General features: G+C 38.6%; 1 protein-coding gene across 9 annotated transcripts in view; it reads right to left on the minus strand.

Moving 5' to 3' along the window:
- Positions 1 to 661: 661 nt before the first annotated feature.
- Positions 662 to 13366, minus strand: part of DUSP22 (dual specificity phosphatase 22) — a 113495-nt gene continuing 100790 nt past the window's right edge. For 6 of the 9 annotated variants that reach the window (XM_056823363.1, XM_056823361.1, XM_001378644.5 and 3 more), the window contains 3 exons: positions 12029 to 12103; positions 5261 to 5432; positions 662 to 3409 (listed from right to left, as the gene is read on the minus strand). In XM_056823363.1, coding sequence (XP_056679341.1) covers positions 3218 to 3409; positions 5261 to 5432; positions 12029 to 12103 — 439 coding nt within the window. In that variant the 3' untranslated portion in view covers positions 662 to 3217. The remainder of the gene's footprint in view (positions 3410 to 5260; positions 5433 to 12028; positions 12104 to 13366) is intronic. The other 3 variants (XM_007488044.3, XM_007488045.3, XM_007488043.3) reach the window with 3 other exon arrangements.

The raw sequence follows: 13366 nt of genomic DNA on the forward strand, positions 1-13366 counted from the left end.
CCATGCAAGTAAGCTTAATATAAGATAAAACAAAATGCTCTAAGAAAATTCAGGAAAAGATCACTTTTATCTCAAGGCATCAAAGAAGACTTCATGGAGGTGATTCTTGAAGGATTCCAGCAGAAAAAAGGGGATATGGGGCAGGGGAGAGAAGAGTGTGTGTTTCAAGCATGATCACTTGCATGGAGGTGGCAAAGGACAAGACTATGGAACAGTCCCAAAACAGTCCATTTTGTTAGAGATAGGGAGCACAAGAAGAGTGAAATGAAATTAGGTTGAAAGGATAGATTGAAATCAGGCTATATTGGGAATTCAATGTCTAACCAAAGGGCTTGGGAGTTTTGGGGGGAGGAGGAAGGTTCTAATTCTACAGGAAATGGGAAGCTACCAATTATTTTAGAGCAAGAGAGTGGCATGGTCTAAACTGTGAATGAGTCCATCATTTTTATTCCTTTCAAATTATGTGAATGACCATTTCCTCCCAAGGTGAAATTAATTCCTACCCCAAAGATCAGATAGATTCCACACAGAGTCAAAATAGAAATACATAAATAAATAAAAGCAGTCCAAGATACCACAGCTAAACAAACTGGAATCACATTCAAGAATGTCACTGTAAAAATAAATATGCCTGTCTTTCAATGAAGAAAGAGTACAGAGGTAAAGTTAGGAAAGGTAATCTTTATTAATAAAAACATGGAGCTTTGATTAAACACACACCATAGATGATAAATATCATGGAGAAAATACAAATAGGGAGAGGTTTGCACAATGTTCCCCCTGAGGTGCCAAAGCACTCACTGGATTAAAGCCCCCAAATGTCACCAACTTCTCCATTCAAATCATTTCTATAAAACAATCAGCATTATACCAGAAACCAGAATGGGGAAAACATGTCTAATATGCTGAATTGTTGTCCCCCACCCCCACCCTATCATACAAATTTAAATCCAGCTAAAGCTTCATAACTTTCTTTTGGCCAAACCCCATTCCCTAAAGGCATACACAGTGTCATGATAGAGCATCTTTTCAATTAAAAAAAAAAAGACAAGAGCCAAAGCAAGATTGGTAGAAACTTAAAACTGGATATCTAGAAAATGACCACAGATTCTTCCCACCCATTCACCCCCACACACTTTTTTTTTAAATCAGTGCAAGCCAGATCACTGAGATGGAAACTCAGAAGCTACAGGTATGCAAAGAATAGCTCCCAGCCAATATGAGAAGAAGCAGACATCTTCAACTGTCCACTAGTCTTCTTAGTAATGTCAAATATTTCAGAACTCCGGCTGTTGCTGTGGAGAAAGAACATCACTGGCGACCACTATTTGAAATGGCATTTTGGATTATGCTTGGTATTTAGATAGTCAAAAATACACACAATTATGTTTTTAGAAACTAACTTCTCAATATTCTAACTTACATAAGATTTCCTTTTTGGTTTACTCTTAAAATTGCTCTTAAAAGGGAGGGTTTTTTCCCCACTGTTTGGAGTGCAAGGTCATAACAGCATCATTAGCATCTCTCTCCTACTGTTCCATTTGTGGCAGAAGGATTCTAATCTAGAAACATGCGATTCCATTCTTCCCTTTCCCCAAATGGCTCACCTTTAACACAGACCCTAAAATGCACTGGATAACTTCTCTTCTTATTCAGGGGTTCTTTTGTGGTGGCACTCAGAGGAACAGGGTTGCAACATCTTTTTAGGGAGAGGACGGGCACACTTTTTCATTCTTGGAGCTCTGCGTGCTTAAAAAGTCTGAGTTGGCATAAGGGAATTGAGACCCCGTGGAAGACAGCAGCACTCAACAGATGATGCCTACTGCTGGTCCCAAGTGCACAGAAAGCAGAGGTCCCACATCTGTACTCCTATTCTGATCTCTGCTCTCATACTTAAGTTCAGACCCATCAGAAGCATCATTATTCAAGCCAAAGTTAGAAACTTTCAAATAGCTTGGGTGGGCATTTAAATCCTTCCATTTTCTCTTCCCAAAAAGACTAAGTGTGTCTATTCAAAAGTTGGATTCATCAGTTTAAAAAAAAAAAAGCCCCAAACAAAAACCCAACTCCTTTCTATGAGGTAGCTGAGGTCAACTCCCAAGTCCACAGTACAAACAAAAGTACTTAATCAATGCTCAGGAATTTATTAACAAACACTGTCCAGGTGTTTAAAAAAAACACTTTCTTTGGAAGCAACAGACAGATCCCAGACACATAGGAATCTTGAGAGAAACCCATTACAGAGTGGGGGTGAAAAATGAACCTATGTAGAAGGGGATCTTTGAGGAGGTTCTGATGATGTTGTGGTCAACATCTAAACAGTCAAAATTCAGCAGAACTCAGCAGTGAGTGGTCTGCTCAAAAGGGCCCTAACCCCCAGAAAAAATGTGGAGACTACCTGGACCAAGCCAGGATCAGCTGAGGAAAGCTCTAAGGTCCCCCAAAACAAACCCTGGCTCCCCAGGGTGAACTAGCTCAAGGAAAACTAACTAGAGAGCAAACAGCTTCTAGGGGCCACTTTCCACTGGAGCTCTTCTACCTCATCTCTCTCCCTTCCCCTCTGGTATCTATTCCCATATCATCCCAAACTAGGCTCCCAGGGAAGAATGCTACTCCCTCTAGCCCTCAGCTACCTATGTCCTTGAGTTTTTCTTTTTTTTTTTTTAGTGTCAGCTCACATATATACAATGCTATTTTCTTCCAGAGTTTTTCTTTGTTAATAAATGGCTTAAATATTTCTGCATAGAGGCCTGGACCACAAATTCTAATACTGGTGGCATTATCTATCTATATATATATATATATATACACACACATACATATAACTGTTATCATATATACAAGGACACACATTTGTGTACATACAACAGACACACATATGTGTGTTCCTGCACATCCCTCACCTCCACAGTAGTGCACAATTGAGCAGCATCCCTTTTGCAAAGCAAGCTAAGGCTGGGGTCATTTGGAGGAGGATCTGAAATTACAGGCTAAGAGAGGGTGCCCAGAGAATGAATATCTGCAGGAGGAGAAGCTCTTGATTCCTTCACCACTACAACTACCAGACCTCCACCACCATCACCCCATCACCCCTGGCAGCCCTCCTATCTCAATACCGTATGAACTGCAAAGGGGTCCAATCCACCATTGTACATACAGAAAACATGAAAGACAAGCAGGAAGGAGAAGAGGAAGAAGAAGACTGCATCCCGTTGAGTTATGTCTCCGTGGTATAATTATTGTAGGCTAGCGATGGGAGAGTCGAAAAGCTATTCCACCGCCTCCCACTGGGATTCTGCTGGGGAGGTTCTGCACGTGCTTGCTCTTTGTAATTACCCAGAATGTTTTTGGCTTCTTCTGCATCCTTCAGAGGGTTTTCTCCATATTCCTCTTTCAGCCACTGTCGAAACTGGAGAGGTTCAAAAACAAAACCATCACATACAAACCACACACACACACACACACACCCTAAACTATTTAGATTTTCTCAAAGAGCAACAGGGAGACATGTATAGTGCCAAGAACAGTACTCTACACACAGTAGTAGTCTTAATAAATGTTTTGAATAAATGCCACCACTCTAGTGCAGGACCTCAGCATCTCAAGGCTGGACTACTTCCAGTCTTCTTATTGGTCTCCTGGCTTCTATTTCATCCCAGACCAGTCTATCCTCCACTCACTTGCCAAAGTAATCTTCCTAAAACCTAGTTCTGACCATGTTACCTCCTTCCTCAATCAATTTCAGTAGCTCTCTATTACTTCCAGGGTCAAATAGCCCTTCATAACCTTCCCCCTTCTTGCCTTTCCAGCCCTTTACTCCTCTCAATGAACTCAATGGTCATGTCACGGCGGCTTCCTTCATGCTCCTCCAATATGACAGTTCATCACTGGCTGTCATTCCATACTCCTTCCCCATTCCCTTCCCATCAATGGCCAGAATGCTCTTCCCTCTTCAGCTCTGCCTCTTGGCTGTCCTCAATACTGAGTTCAAATATCACCCCTGCAAGAAGCCTTTTCAGGTCGCCCAAGGCCAGTTTCTTCCTTCTGTGATTGCCTTCCACTTGTCTGAATATTGTATTCACCACTAGAAGAAAAGCTCTTTGAGGGAAAAGCCCATCTCTTTACCTTTCTTTGGACTCTCAGTTTATTTAGAACAGTGCCTGGTGCATGATGCTTTTGATATATGGCCAAACCATCTGCTAGTCTGACAACAAAATGGTGGAAGAGATCATTTTTTTAAAATCCTTACCTTCTGTCTTAGAATTGACGGTATCAATTCCAAGGCAAAAGAGTCATAATTGCAAGGCAAATGGAATTAAGTGATTTGCCCAGGGATGCATAGCTTGAACCCAGGAACTCCAGGCTCCAACCTGGCACTCTATCTATCCACTGAGCCAACCAGCTGCCCCTGAGGTTAAGAGTGAGGGAGGTCATTGACAAAGCAAAATACAACAGTAACATCCACATCCCAAGTGTGAGAAAGTGAGCATGTACAATGAATGCCTCAGGACTGGAACAGGATAGAAACAATGGAGAAACCTGGAACAAAGGGAGAAAGAAACGTGCTACAAGTCATCCCCTCTGAAAATTCAAAATAGATTGGAAATGCAGAGGCTTGCTACTAAAAAGCACTTGGGAAGGCAGTTAGGTGGCTCAGTGGATTGAGAGTCAGGACTAGAAGCAAGAGGTCCTGGGCTCACATCTGGCCTCAGACATTTCCCAGCTGTGTGACCCAGGGCAAATTACTCGACCCCAACAGCCTAACCCTTACCACTCTTTTGCCTTGGAGATGATACTATCACTTCTAAGATAGGAGGTAAGGGTTAAAAAAAAAAAGTCTCTGGGTCTCTGAGTTCTCTAGCAAACATTTGCAAAAAAAAAAAAGATAGAGGGCTTTTCTGTCTTGAAGTGACAATAGACTTTTGGGGTCTCACTGAATGTCATTTCATAAACTGATTTTCCACTTCTAATGGTCTGGTCCAGGAATTCTCTATCCCAAGTAACAAATAACTTCACTGAATCTCTTGCTGTAACTCTCTTTGTTCCTAGGCTCACCTCATAGGTAACCCCCTCCCCAAGTCTGGGTCTCAATTTCCCCATCTGTAAAATGAAATGGTAGGGCTAAGAGATGATTCATATAGCTGAAGGGGGTTGTAGAATTTATGATTAATTATATAAAGGGTGCTCTAGAATGATATGATATTCCATGGCCCTGTTACAGAGGCTTCTGTCATCACACAGAAAAGTTTCCCAAGATTACCTGGTGAACCTCATTCTTTTCAAACTCCTGGAGTTGCTTCTGGAAACCCAAATTGGGATTGGCACAAGATCTTCCTGCCCGAACCATGTGCAGTGCGTCTTCCCAGCCAAAATCAGTAATTGTCATAACGTAAGCAACTACCAAGGTCACACTCCTGGAAACACCAGCCAGGCTGAAGAACAAAAAGACAAGTGAATCTATGTGGGAGATCCAATTTGAATTTTTTTTTAATGAGGGAGAATGTTTTTATTTTAATTTTTTCAATTAACAAATATTTATTTCTTCTCCTTATCTCCCATCTTGGGGAGGGGGGAAGGGGGAGTAAAAATGAAACTTTTGTAACAAACATGCACAGCCAAGCAAATGAATTCCTATGCTGCCAATTTCCAAAAACATATAACACACTCTATATTCTAAGTCAATCACTTCTCTGTTAGGAGGTAGGGAGAACACTTTCTAAGCAGTTCCCTGGAATTATGGCTGCTCATGGCATTGCGAGTTCTTAAGCCTTGAAAATATTTCATCTTTACAATGTTGACAACACCAGTGAACTATATAAACTAGAGTCCTGATTTTGCTCACTTCACTCTGCATCATTTCATTGAAGTCTTCCCAGTTTTCTCTAAAATCCCTGCTTTTGTCATTTTTTAAAACCTCTTATCTTCCCTTTTAGAATCAATGCTGTGCATTGGTTCCAAGACAGTAAGGGCTAGTAGGCAACTGTTATGATTAAAACTGCACATTAATTTATATTTATTAGTAAAAGTTAGAGATGGAGAAAATCACATGATCACCTGGCTACACCTAATTAATCTGAGTTTTCATGCTTGTTTCCATTCACTAGCCAAAAGCAACCATAGCAGCAAGTCTCCAGTCCAAGAGAGCCAAGAGCTGAAAGCCCCCTCCAAAAAAATCCTCCAGCTTCCTTGGTCCCTTCTCTTATAAAGCTGTCACTCCTTCTGGGTCTCTATGTTTGAACAGACAGTCCAGGTAAGAGCCCAGTCTACCACATACTGGAATCATGAGAGACTAGAGGACAGCGTCTTCTGGGAAGCTAGGGAGGAGGCCCTGGGCATCCTCCCACAGTAAGAATGTGCACCCAGTTAAAGGATGGAGCTGATAATAACCAAAATGGGTTTTCAGAAGGAATAACGGGTAAAATTTATATTAAATTCACACACAATGGGGGTTAAGTGACTTGTCCAAAGTCAAATAGCTAGGAAGTGGCTGAGGCCACACCTGAACCCAGGACCTCCCATTTATAGGCCTGGATGCTACCCTCACCCACTCCCCACCCTCTGTCATTTCTTAAAGGTATAATGGTATTCCATTACATTCATATACAAATTTCTTCAGGCATTCATTCCCTAGTGAATGGGCACTACCTTAGTTCCCAATTCTTTGCCCATAAAGACAGCTACTAGATTTTTTTCCACATGTGAGTCTTTGCCCTCTCTGGTCATCTTGCAGTATAGATCCTATATCTTGTAGTGACATTTCAGGGTCAAAGAGTATGGCACAGTTTAATGACATTGAAAGGAGTAGTTCCAAATTACTTTGGAATGGACCAAATGGCTTGATCAACTCATAGCTCGCCAACAGTGCACTAATATGTCTATTTTCCTGTAACCCCTCTAATATCTGTCATTTTTCCTTTTTTTTTTTTTTGGTCAACTCTGCTAGTGTAATAAATATGGTGGAGAACTTCAGAGTTGCTTTAATTTATATCTTTTCATTAGTGATTTGAAGCATTTTTTCATGTAATTGCTGATGGCTTGTGATTCTTACCTTGAAATATGCCTGTTCATATCCTTTGACTCCCAACTAATTTAATGCCAGGAATCCAGTAACACAATAAATCAAAAGGAAGAGAGCAACATGACTCCTGCTGTCCTAGACTTACAAGGGCCCAGATAACCTTTATTCTGCCCCACAAATACATTACTAAAATGATACATATACAGACTTTTATTTTCCAATATATTTGAATTAGAATTTCAGATTTCTCTATTTTTTATTGATATTTGATGCAGCAGTGGCTCCTAACATTTTAGTTTGATCTGTCTAACTTCTGCTGCTTCCTTGGCCTTTGTTGTCAAGCAGTTAGTGAACCATAAAGCATTTAATTGCATGAGGAAAGGCTGACATATAAAGGAATGCAGAAGTGAATTTGCCAAATGAAAAATGTTTGATGCCAATAACATTCTTCTGAAAATGGTCCTTTTATTTCTGTGTATCTGGTTTCTGAAGGCATTTCTTGATAAAACTGTTGTTTGTCATAAGTTAGACATAGTCACTCTAATCTATGTTTTGAAGAATCAATGTTTTCACCAGTAATTTATTTCAATTATAGAAAATGCAACCCTTCCATGCCTGTTATTTCATCCTGTTATTCTCATCCATACTTCAAATAGTCTTTGCAGAGGACTTACTCAAAATGGACTTCCCACGCTGGATGTCTTGCTTTCTCTTCTTATTCTGGCCAGCTGACCTGTACTGGTCAGACACATAGAAGCCTGATATCCTCTCGGATACTGCTCTTGCACACATCACTTTGGCCATGAACATACTGTAGCTTCCACACATGTGTCTAGTTTTCTTTTAGTTTATAAATTATTTTAATTCCCTGGAGACTTGAGCTTATTCCAACATATTCACCCCTTTACCCCTATGATATCACCATAAGAAAACAGATACAAAAGATGATATTTTGGAGCAGTAAACAATTTTGGCATCTTACACAAATCTATACTATTTCTAAAATGCAACATAGCCTAGAATCTGATTCTACTCAACTTACTTCACTATCCATCTACCATGTTTATTTAATATATAAATACTGATGGATTCATTCAATAAAATGTCTGTGCAGCTTTATGATATAGGAGAAATACATCTGTTTTTTAGATAGTTAGATGTGTGAATTTATATATGTGTATTTTGGGGGTGGGGTAGGGGGAGTGGGTTAGTTATCATAAAGGTCTTGAATTGAGATAGTCAGATTAATGTGGGAAGACACACAGAATCTCATTCCTGGGATTTTCCTAGACTAATATATATTATTGTCTATTTCACCAAAGAGGCTTTGAGGCATTCTAGTTTTTGACCAGTAATAACTATAATTATTAATAAAATAAATTATAGAATTAAGATGTCATCTGTTAACAAGGAGCACTTGAAGACTTCATCAGTCAATCCTTTTTTAGGCAGGATATTAGGATCTATTATGCTGGCGACCATTTCCCAGTTTAACACCTCACTTGCTGTCTAGATTCAGGGTGTCTTTGAATAAAAACATTTCCAACTTGGCCTCTGTCATAGAATTTTGTAAGGGTTTTGCTTTATAGTGCTTCATCAGAAACTTTTACAGGGAGAATTTTGCTCTATGGAGCCAAATACTTATATGAAATCAATAAAATGGCAAGAGCCTAGAGTTGGTACAGCTCTTTAAATAAAAGGCTTTTAAAAATCAAACATTTTAATTACCTCTTTCTACCAGAAGGAAGATTGAAAACACAAGTGCAGCAAAAAGTGGCAACTCAGCTTAGGCTGATTCTCTGCAGCAACCAGAGAGATAATGTTATCACAAATACAGAGTAGGACTGAAGAAGGGTTCTTTTTTTTTTTTCCAACCCCTCACAGTAACAACTCTAAGTCAGAAGGACAAACAGGGTTAAGTAACTTGCCCAAAATCACACACCTAAAGAGTGTTTGAGGTCAGATTTGAACCTACCAACTCCAGACCTGGTACTCTGCACCCACTGAACCCACCCAGCTGCCTGTATTCTGTTTGTTTATATGGGGAAGAAAAGATCTAAGAAAGGATATGAGATAAGAAAGCAGGATGAAATTCTAAGTCATAAAACTCAAGCATTCACATTTTGCATTTGCAAAATGCATTTGCAAAATGTACTCAAGCATTTTGCATTAAGTATTATGAGCATTATAAATTTCCAGGCTAATAGTTATAATCATATTAAAATACTGGTTAAAAAAACATACTATAAAAGCAAGGGCAATGACTTTTTGATCTGCTATCTTCTAATAATTTTACTGCAATCTCCATTTGCCAATGAAATCTGATTTTTAAGTTAAATATAAAATCATATCATATTAAATATTTCTAAAAGAAATTATGTCTTTCTAGAACCTATTCTGAAGCAACTCACTGATCTGGCTTCCTGCCTGATTTTCTTCCTTTCTCTGGCAATAGTAGAGCTGCATCCTTTGCCAAGAAACATGTATAAAGAATCGTTCATTCACTAAAAAAAATACCATTTTACTCTTAGAAATTTCATTCTAGGTACCTCAAAAGCAAGTAGAGTTCCTCACTCCTGGGAGACAACAGGTATCAAGCATTTTTCCTACTTTTAAGAAATAAAAAGGCTCTGTTCAAAAATTGTCACTGAATTGACAAATGACAGTGAAAAGTAAGAAATAATATTAGGTGTGGTTGTAGGAAACAGAACATACTTCAAATTAAACAATTTAGGTATAAACCCTAGAGCTCTGACACATTATTTTTGTTACTCTTACTAGTTATGTGACTTTGGACAAGTCACTTAGCCTTTTCGGGGGGATTAATTTCCTAATTTGTAAAGAAGTATGGCATTTTCTCTATCCATCTCCCAGGCATATTGTTTGCAAAGCTCTTGGCAATTCGTAAACCACTATATCAATATGAGCTACTACTGATATGATTTTGTACATATAAGAGGGGGGAAGTCAATAGCTATGATGAAATTTGATTTTTCACAGGTATTATTGTCATTGTTTAGTCAGTTTTAGTCATGTTGTATCTTCAGGACTCCAGTTGGGTGTTTCTTGGCAAAGATACTAGAATGGTTTATCATTTCCTTCTCCAGCTCATTTGACAGATGAAGAAACCAAGACCAACAGAGTAAAGTGACTTTCTCAGGGTTATACAGCTGGCAAGAGTCTGAGGCCATATTTGAACTTGCAAGCATAAGTCTTCCTGACTCCAGGACTAGTACTCTACACCCCTTGCCACCTAGATGTCTCTACTATTTACCTTTATTTATTTTTCATTTCTAAGATTTAATTATAATAACATTAGATGCTGTATTTTTAGGAAATATTTTACAATTATTACAATTACTTTAATTGATGAAAAGTAATTTTATATTGTAAACACACACATACATACATATGGGCCCACATAATGAAGCTAGTTTAAGTGAAACTAAAATTTGAAGTTTTCTAACATTATTTATTTTAAAATTGTTTTTAATTTTACTTCTCCCCAATTACATGTAGATACAATCTTTAATAATTGTTTCCTGACATCTTATTATCTGTGTTCTCTCCTTCCTCTACCCACTCCCCAAGATGGCAGGTAATGTATTCTCAGTTATACCTGTGCTGTCATGCAATACATATTTCCATGTTTATCATTTTGTGAAAGAACACACATCACTCATTCAAGAAAAAAACTCATGAGGGGAATGAAGTGAAGAATGGTATGCTTCAATCTGCTTTTGGACTCATCTGTTCCTTCTATGGTGGTGAATAGCCTTTTTCATCATGAATCCCTTGGAGTTGTCCTGGATCCTTGGACTGCTGATAATAGTTAAATCATTCAGGGCTGATCATCAGACAGTATTACTGTTACTGTGTACAATGTTCTCCTGTCCTGAACACTTCACTTTTCATCACTTCCCTTCATATAAGTCTTTCCAGGTTTTTTGTGATTGTCCTGTACATCATTTCTCATGGCATTTTATTTATCTTTAAAGTCCACACTAGTCCCCAACTTTACTACTATATCTGAATGCGTACCATATAATGTTTTCACCATAAAGTTGGCAACATTCTTTCATGTTTCCCAGATAAAGAATTTTGAAAATATGCTTAAACCCCCCTTAGTTTACTGACTTACCTTTATTATAAGAGCTCTCTTTCCCCTCTGTATTATACACATACATTTGTACATGTGGCTATCAGTAAAATGAACGTTTTGTTAATGCTCAAAGCAATGCAATTAATCATCAAAAATAAACAATATGGTTTATAATTCAAGAACCTGTAGAAAATGCCCCACTGGCAACTTAGTAACACCAGACTAAATAAAACAAAACGCCTACATGTTGAGTGAAAATTCCCCAGCAAAGGCATAGAACTGTGTTTAAATGTCATTCAAGTTTCAGAGCTGAAACTCACAACCTGTCCCTAGGAATGCTAGGGGGAAGCTTAGAAAGAGCAATTTCTTTGGTCAAGAAATCTCAAGGACTGATAGAATCCTAAACAATAGCTCAGAATGAAAAACAATTGGGATGCTGGGGCTCTATACTGTGAATGAAAATATCAATGAACATAAAAATATAATGGGGTTGGAGGAAGGGAATGCAACAGAATATTTAATTCGATAAGAATTTATAGGTCGCTACTCTGTGTCAAGTCCTGTGATAGATACTGGGGAGACAAGGGCAGAAATGAAAACAGCTAGGGATGGAAGGAATGTTAGAGATCACTTAATCCAATCTAATAATTTTTCAAAAGAAGAAACTAAGGCTTAGACTCATTTAAATGGTTTTGCCATTTAAATGGTTACACAGATATTAAATGGTTTTCCTGACTGCCAAGTCCAGGGCTTTTCCCATTAATATTCAGAATTAATGTGCAGATAGAAACTCTGACTATAGAACCAAACTAGAAATTAATTATATGAAAAAGAGGTGGCCAGAAAATGGTTTGGCAAAAGTAACAAGCTTATTAACAAGAATATTCTTAGGCAGTAGACATACGTACCAGTGTACAAGACAGCCCTCACCTCTAAGCCGGCATTCATGAATGAACCTGATACTCTCTTTAAAATGTCTTGTCCTGAGCAAGGGAGAAAAAAACAAGATAGAGAAGCAATAAATCTCAATGTTAATCAGCTTCTGATTAAAAACAATATATAATTGAAGCTTCTGATAGAGCTCTAAAACCTCAATTTTTTAAAAACGTGGCCCAAGCTGCTGCCCAAATCTGAATCCATACCAATAAATGACATTGATGAACATGTAAAATTCACAAGCGTGCCAGGGATTTTTGAAGTCTCTAAATGTAATTTTCCTGTTTTCCTCTGAACAATGGGATTTACAGTATCCTTCCTGTTGACCCCAGTAAACCAAGCCAGAATCTATGACAAAAAATCCTGTGGATGAGCTCACTTATACCCATATATCAGAGCCAAAGGACGACAAATACAAGGATAACACAGACCAAGCAGGGCCATTTGTTTGTGTTGCCACAATTACACATCTAGAAGTAAGCCTGAGAGTTGACTCCTCATTCCTTAGCCCCCAAATTCCTAAAAGCCAGTTTGTAGAGAGTTAGGAAAGTGCAGTAGAAAGAATAGGAAACTTGAAGTAAGAGAAATTGGGTTCAAAACTCAGCATATGCCTTGTGATACTGGGTAAGTCCCACTTGAGGGGGTCTGACAAGATATGGGTTCTCCAAACAATGGCCAGTAGAAGCCATACATGGCTTCTACATTTTAAAATACAATAAAACTTCAATTTAAAAATATTAAAAAAAAAATTTTGCTCACTCTGTGAGAGGGCAGTTTATCCACCCTAGGACTAGCTGATCTCTCTAGTCCTCTTCGCCCTCTAAATCTGTAATTTTATGATCATACCAACAAACAAAAAATCTTTAGTTTAGAACGTATCATTCTCTCCAACTCTGGCCAACTTTAATAGTACAAACAGGTCATGCTTCAGAAAGATATCAACAAAGCAAGGATAAGAATGTATGACCTATGCAGGTTTGATTGTTTCTATCTTAGAATCAACATTAAGTATAGGTTCCAAAGTAGAAGAGCAGTAAGAGCTAGGCAATTAGGGTTAAGCGTCATGCCCAGCTTCACATAGTGAAAAAATCTGAGGCCAATTTTGAGCCCAGGTCCTCCTATCTCCAGGCCTTTCTCTCTGTCCACTGAATCACCTAGCTGCCCCCATGCAGGTTTTGGAAATAATACCTCCCTTGACCCACCCTACTCTTTGAAACCTGTAACTCCTCCATGCTATACCTTGGATACTACATCTAGTCTCAGCTATACTGGCATGCCTTATTCCTTCTCCGGGAAGAGAGACCAAGAAT

This window comes from Monodelphis domestica, chromosome 3 (genome assembly GCF_027887165.1).
Source record: "Monodelphis domestica isolate mMonDom1 chromosome 3, mMonDom1.pri, whole genome shotgun sequence".
NCBI classification, from domain to species: domain Eukaryota; kingdom Metazoa; phylum Chordata; class Mammalia; order Didelphimorphia; family Didelphidae; genus Monodelphis; species Monodelphis domestica.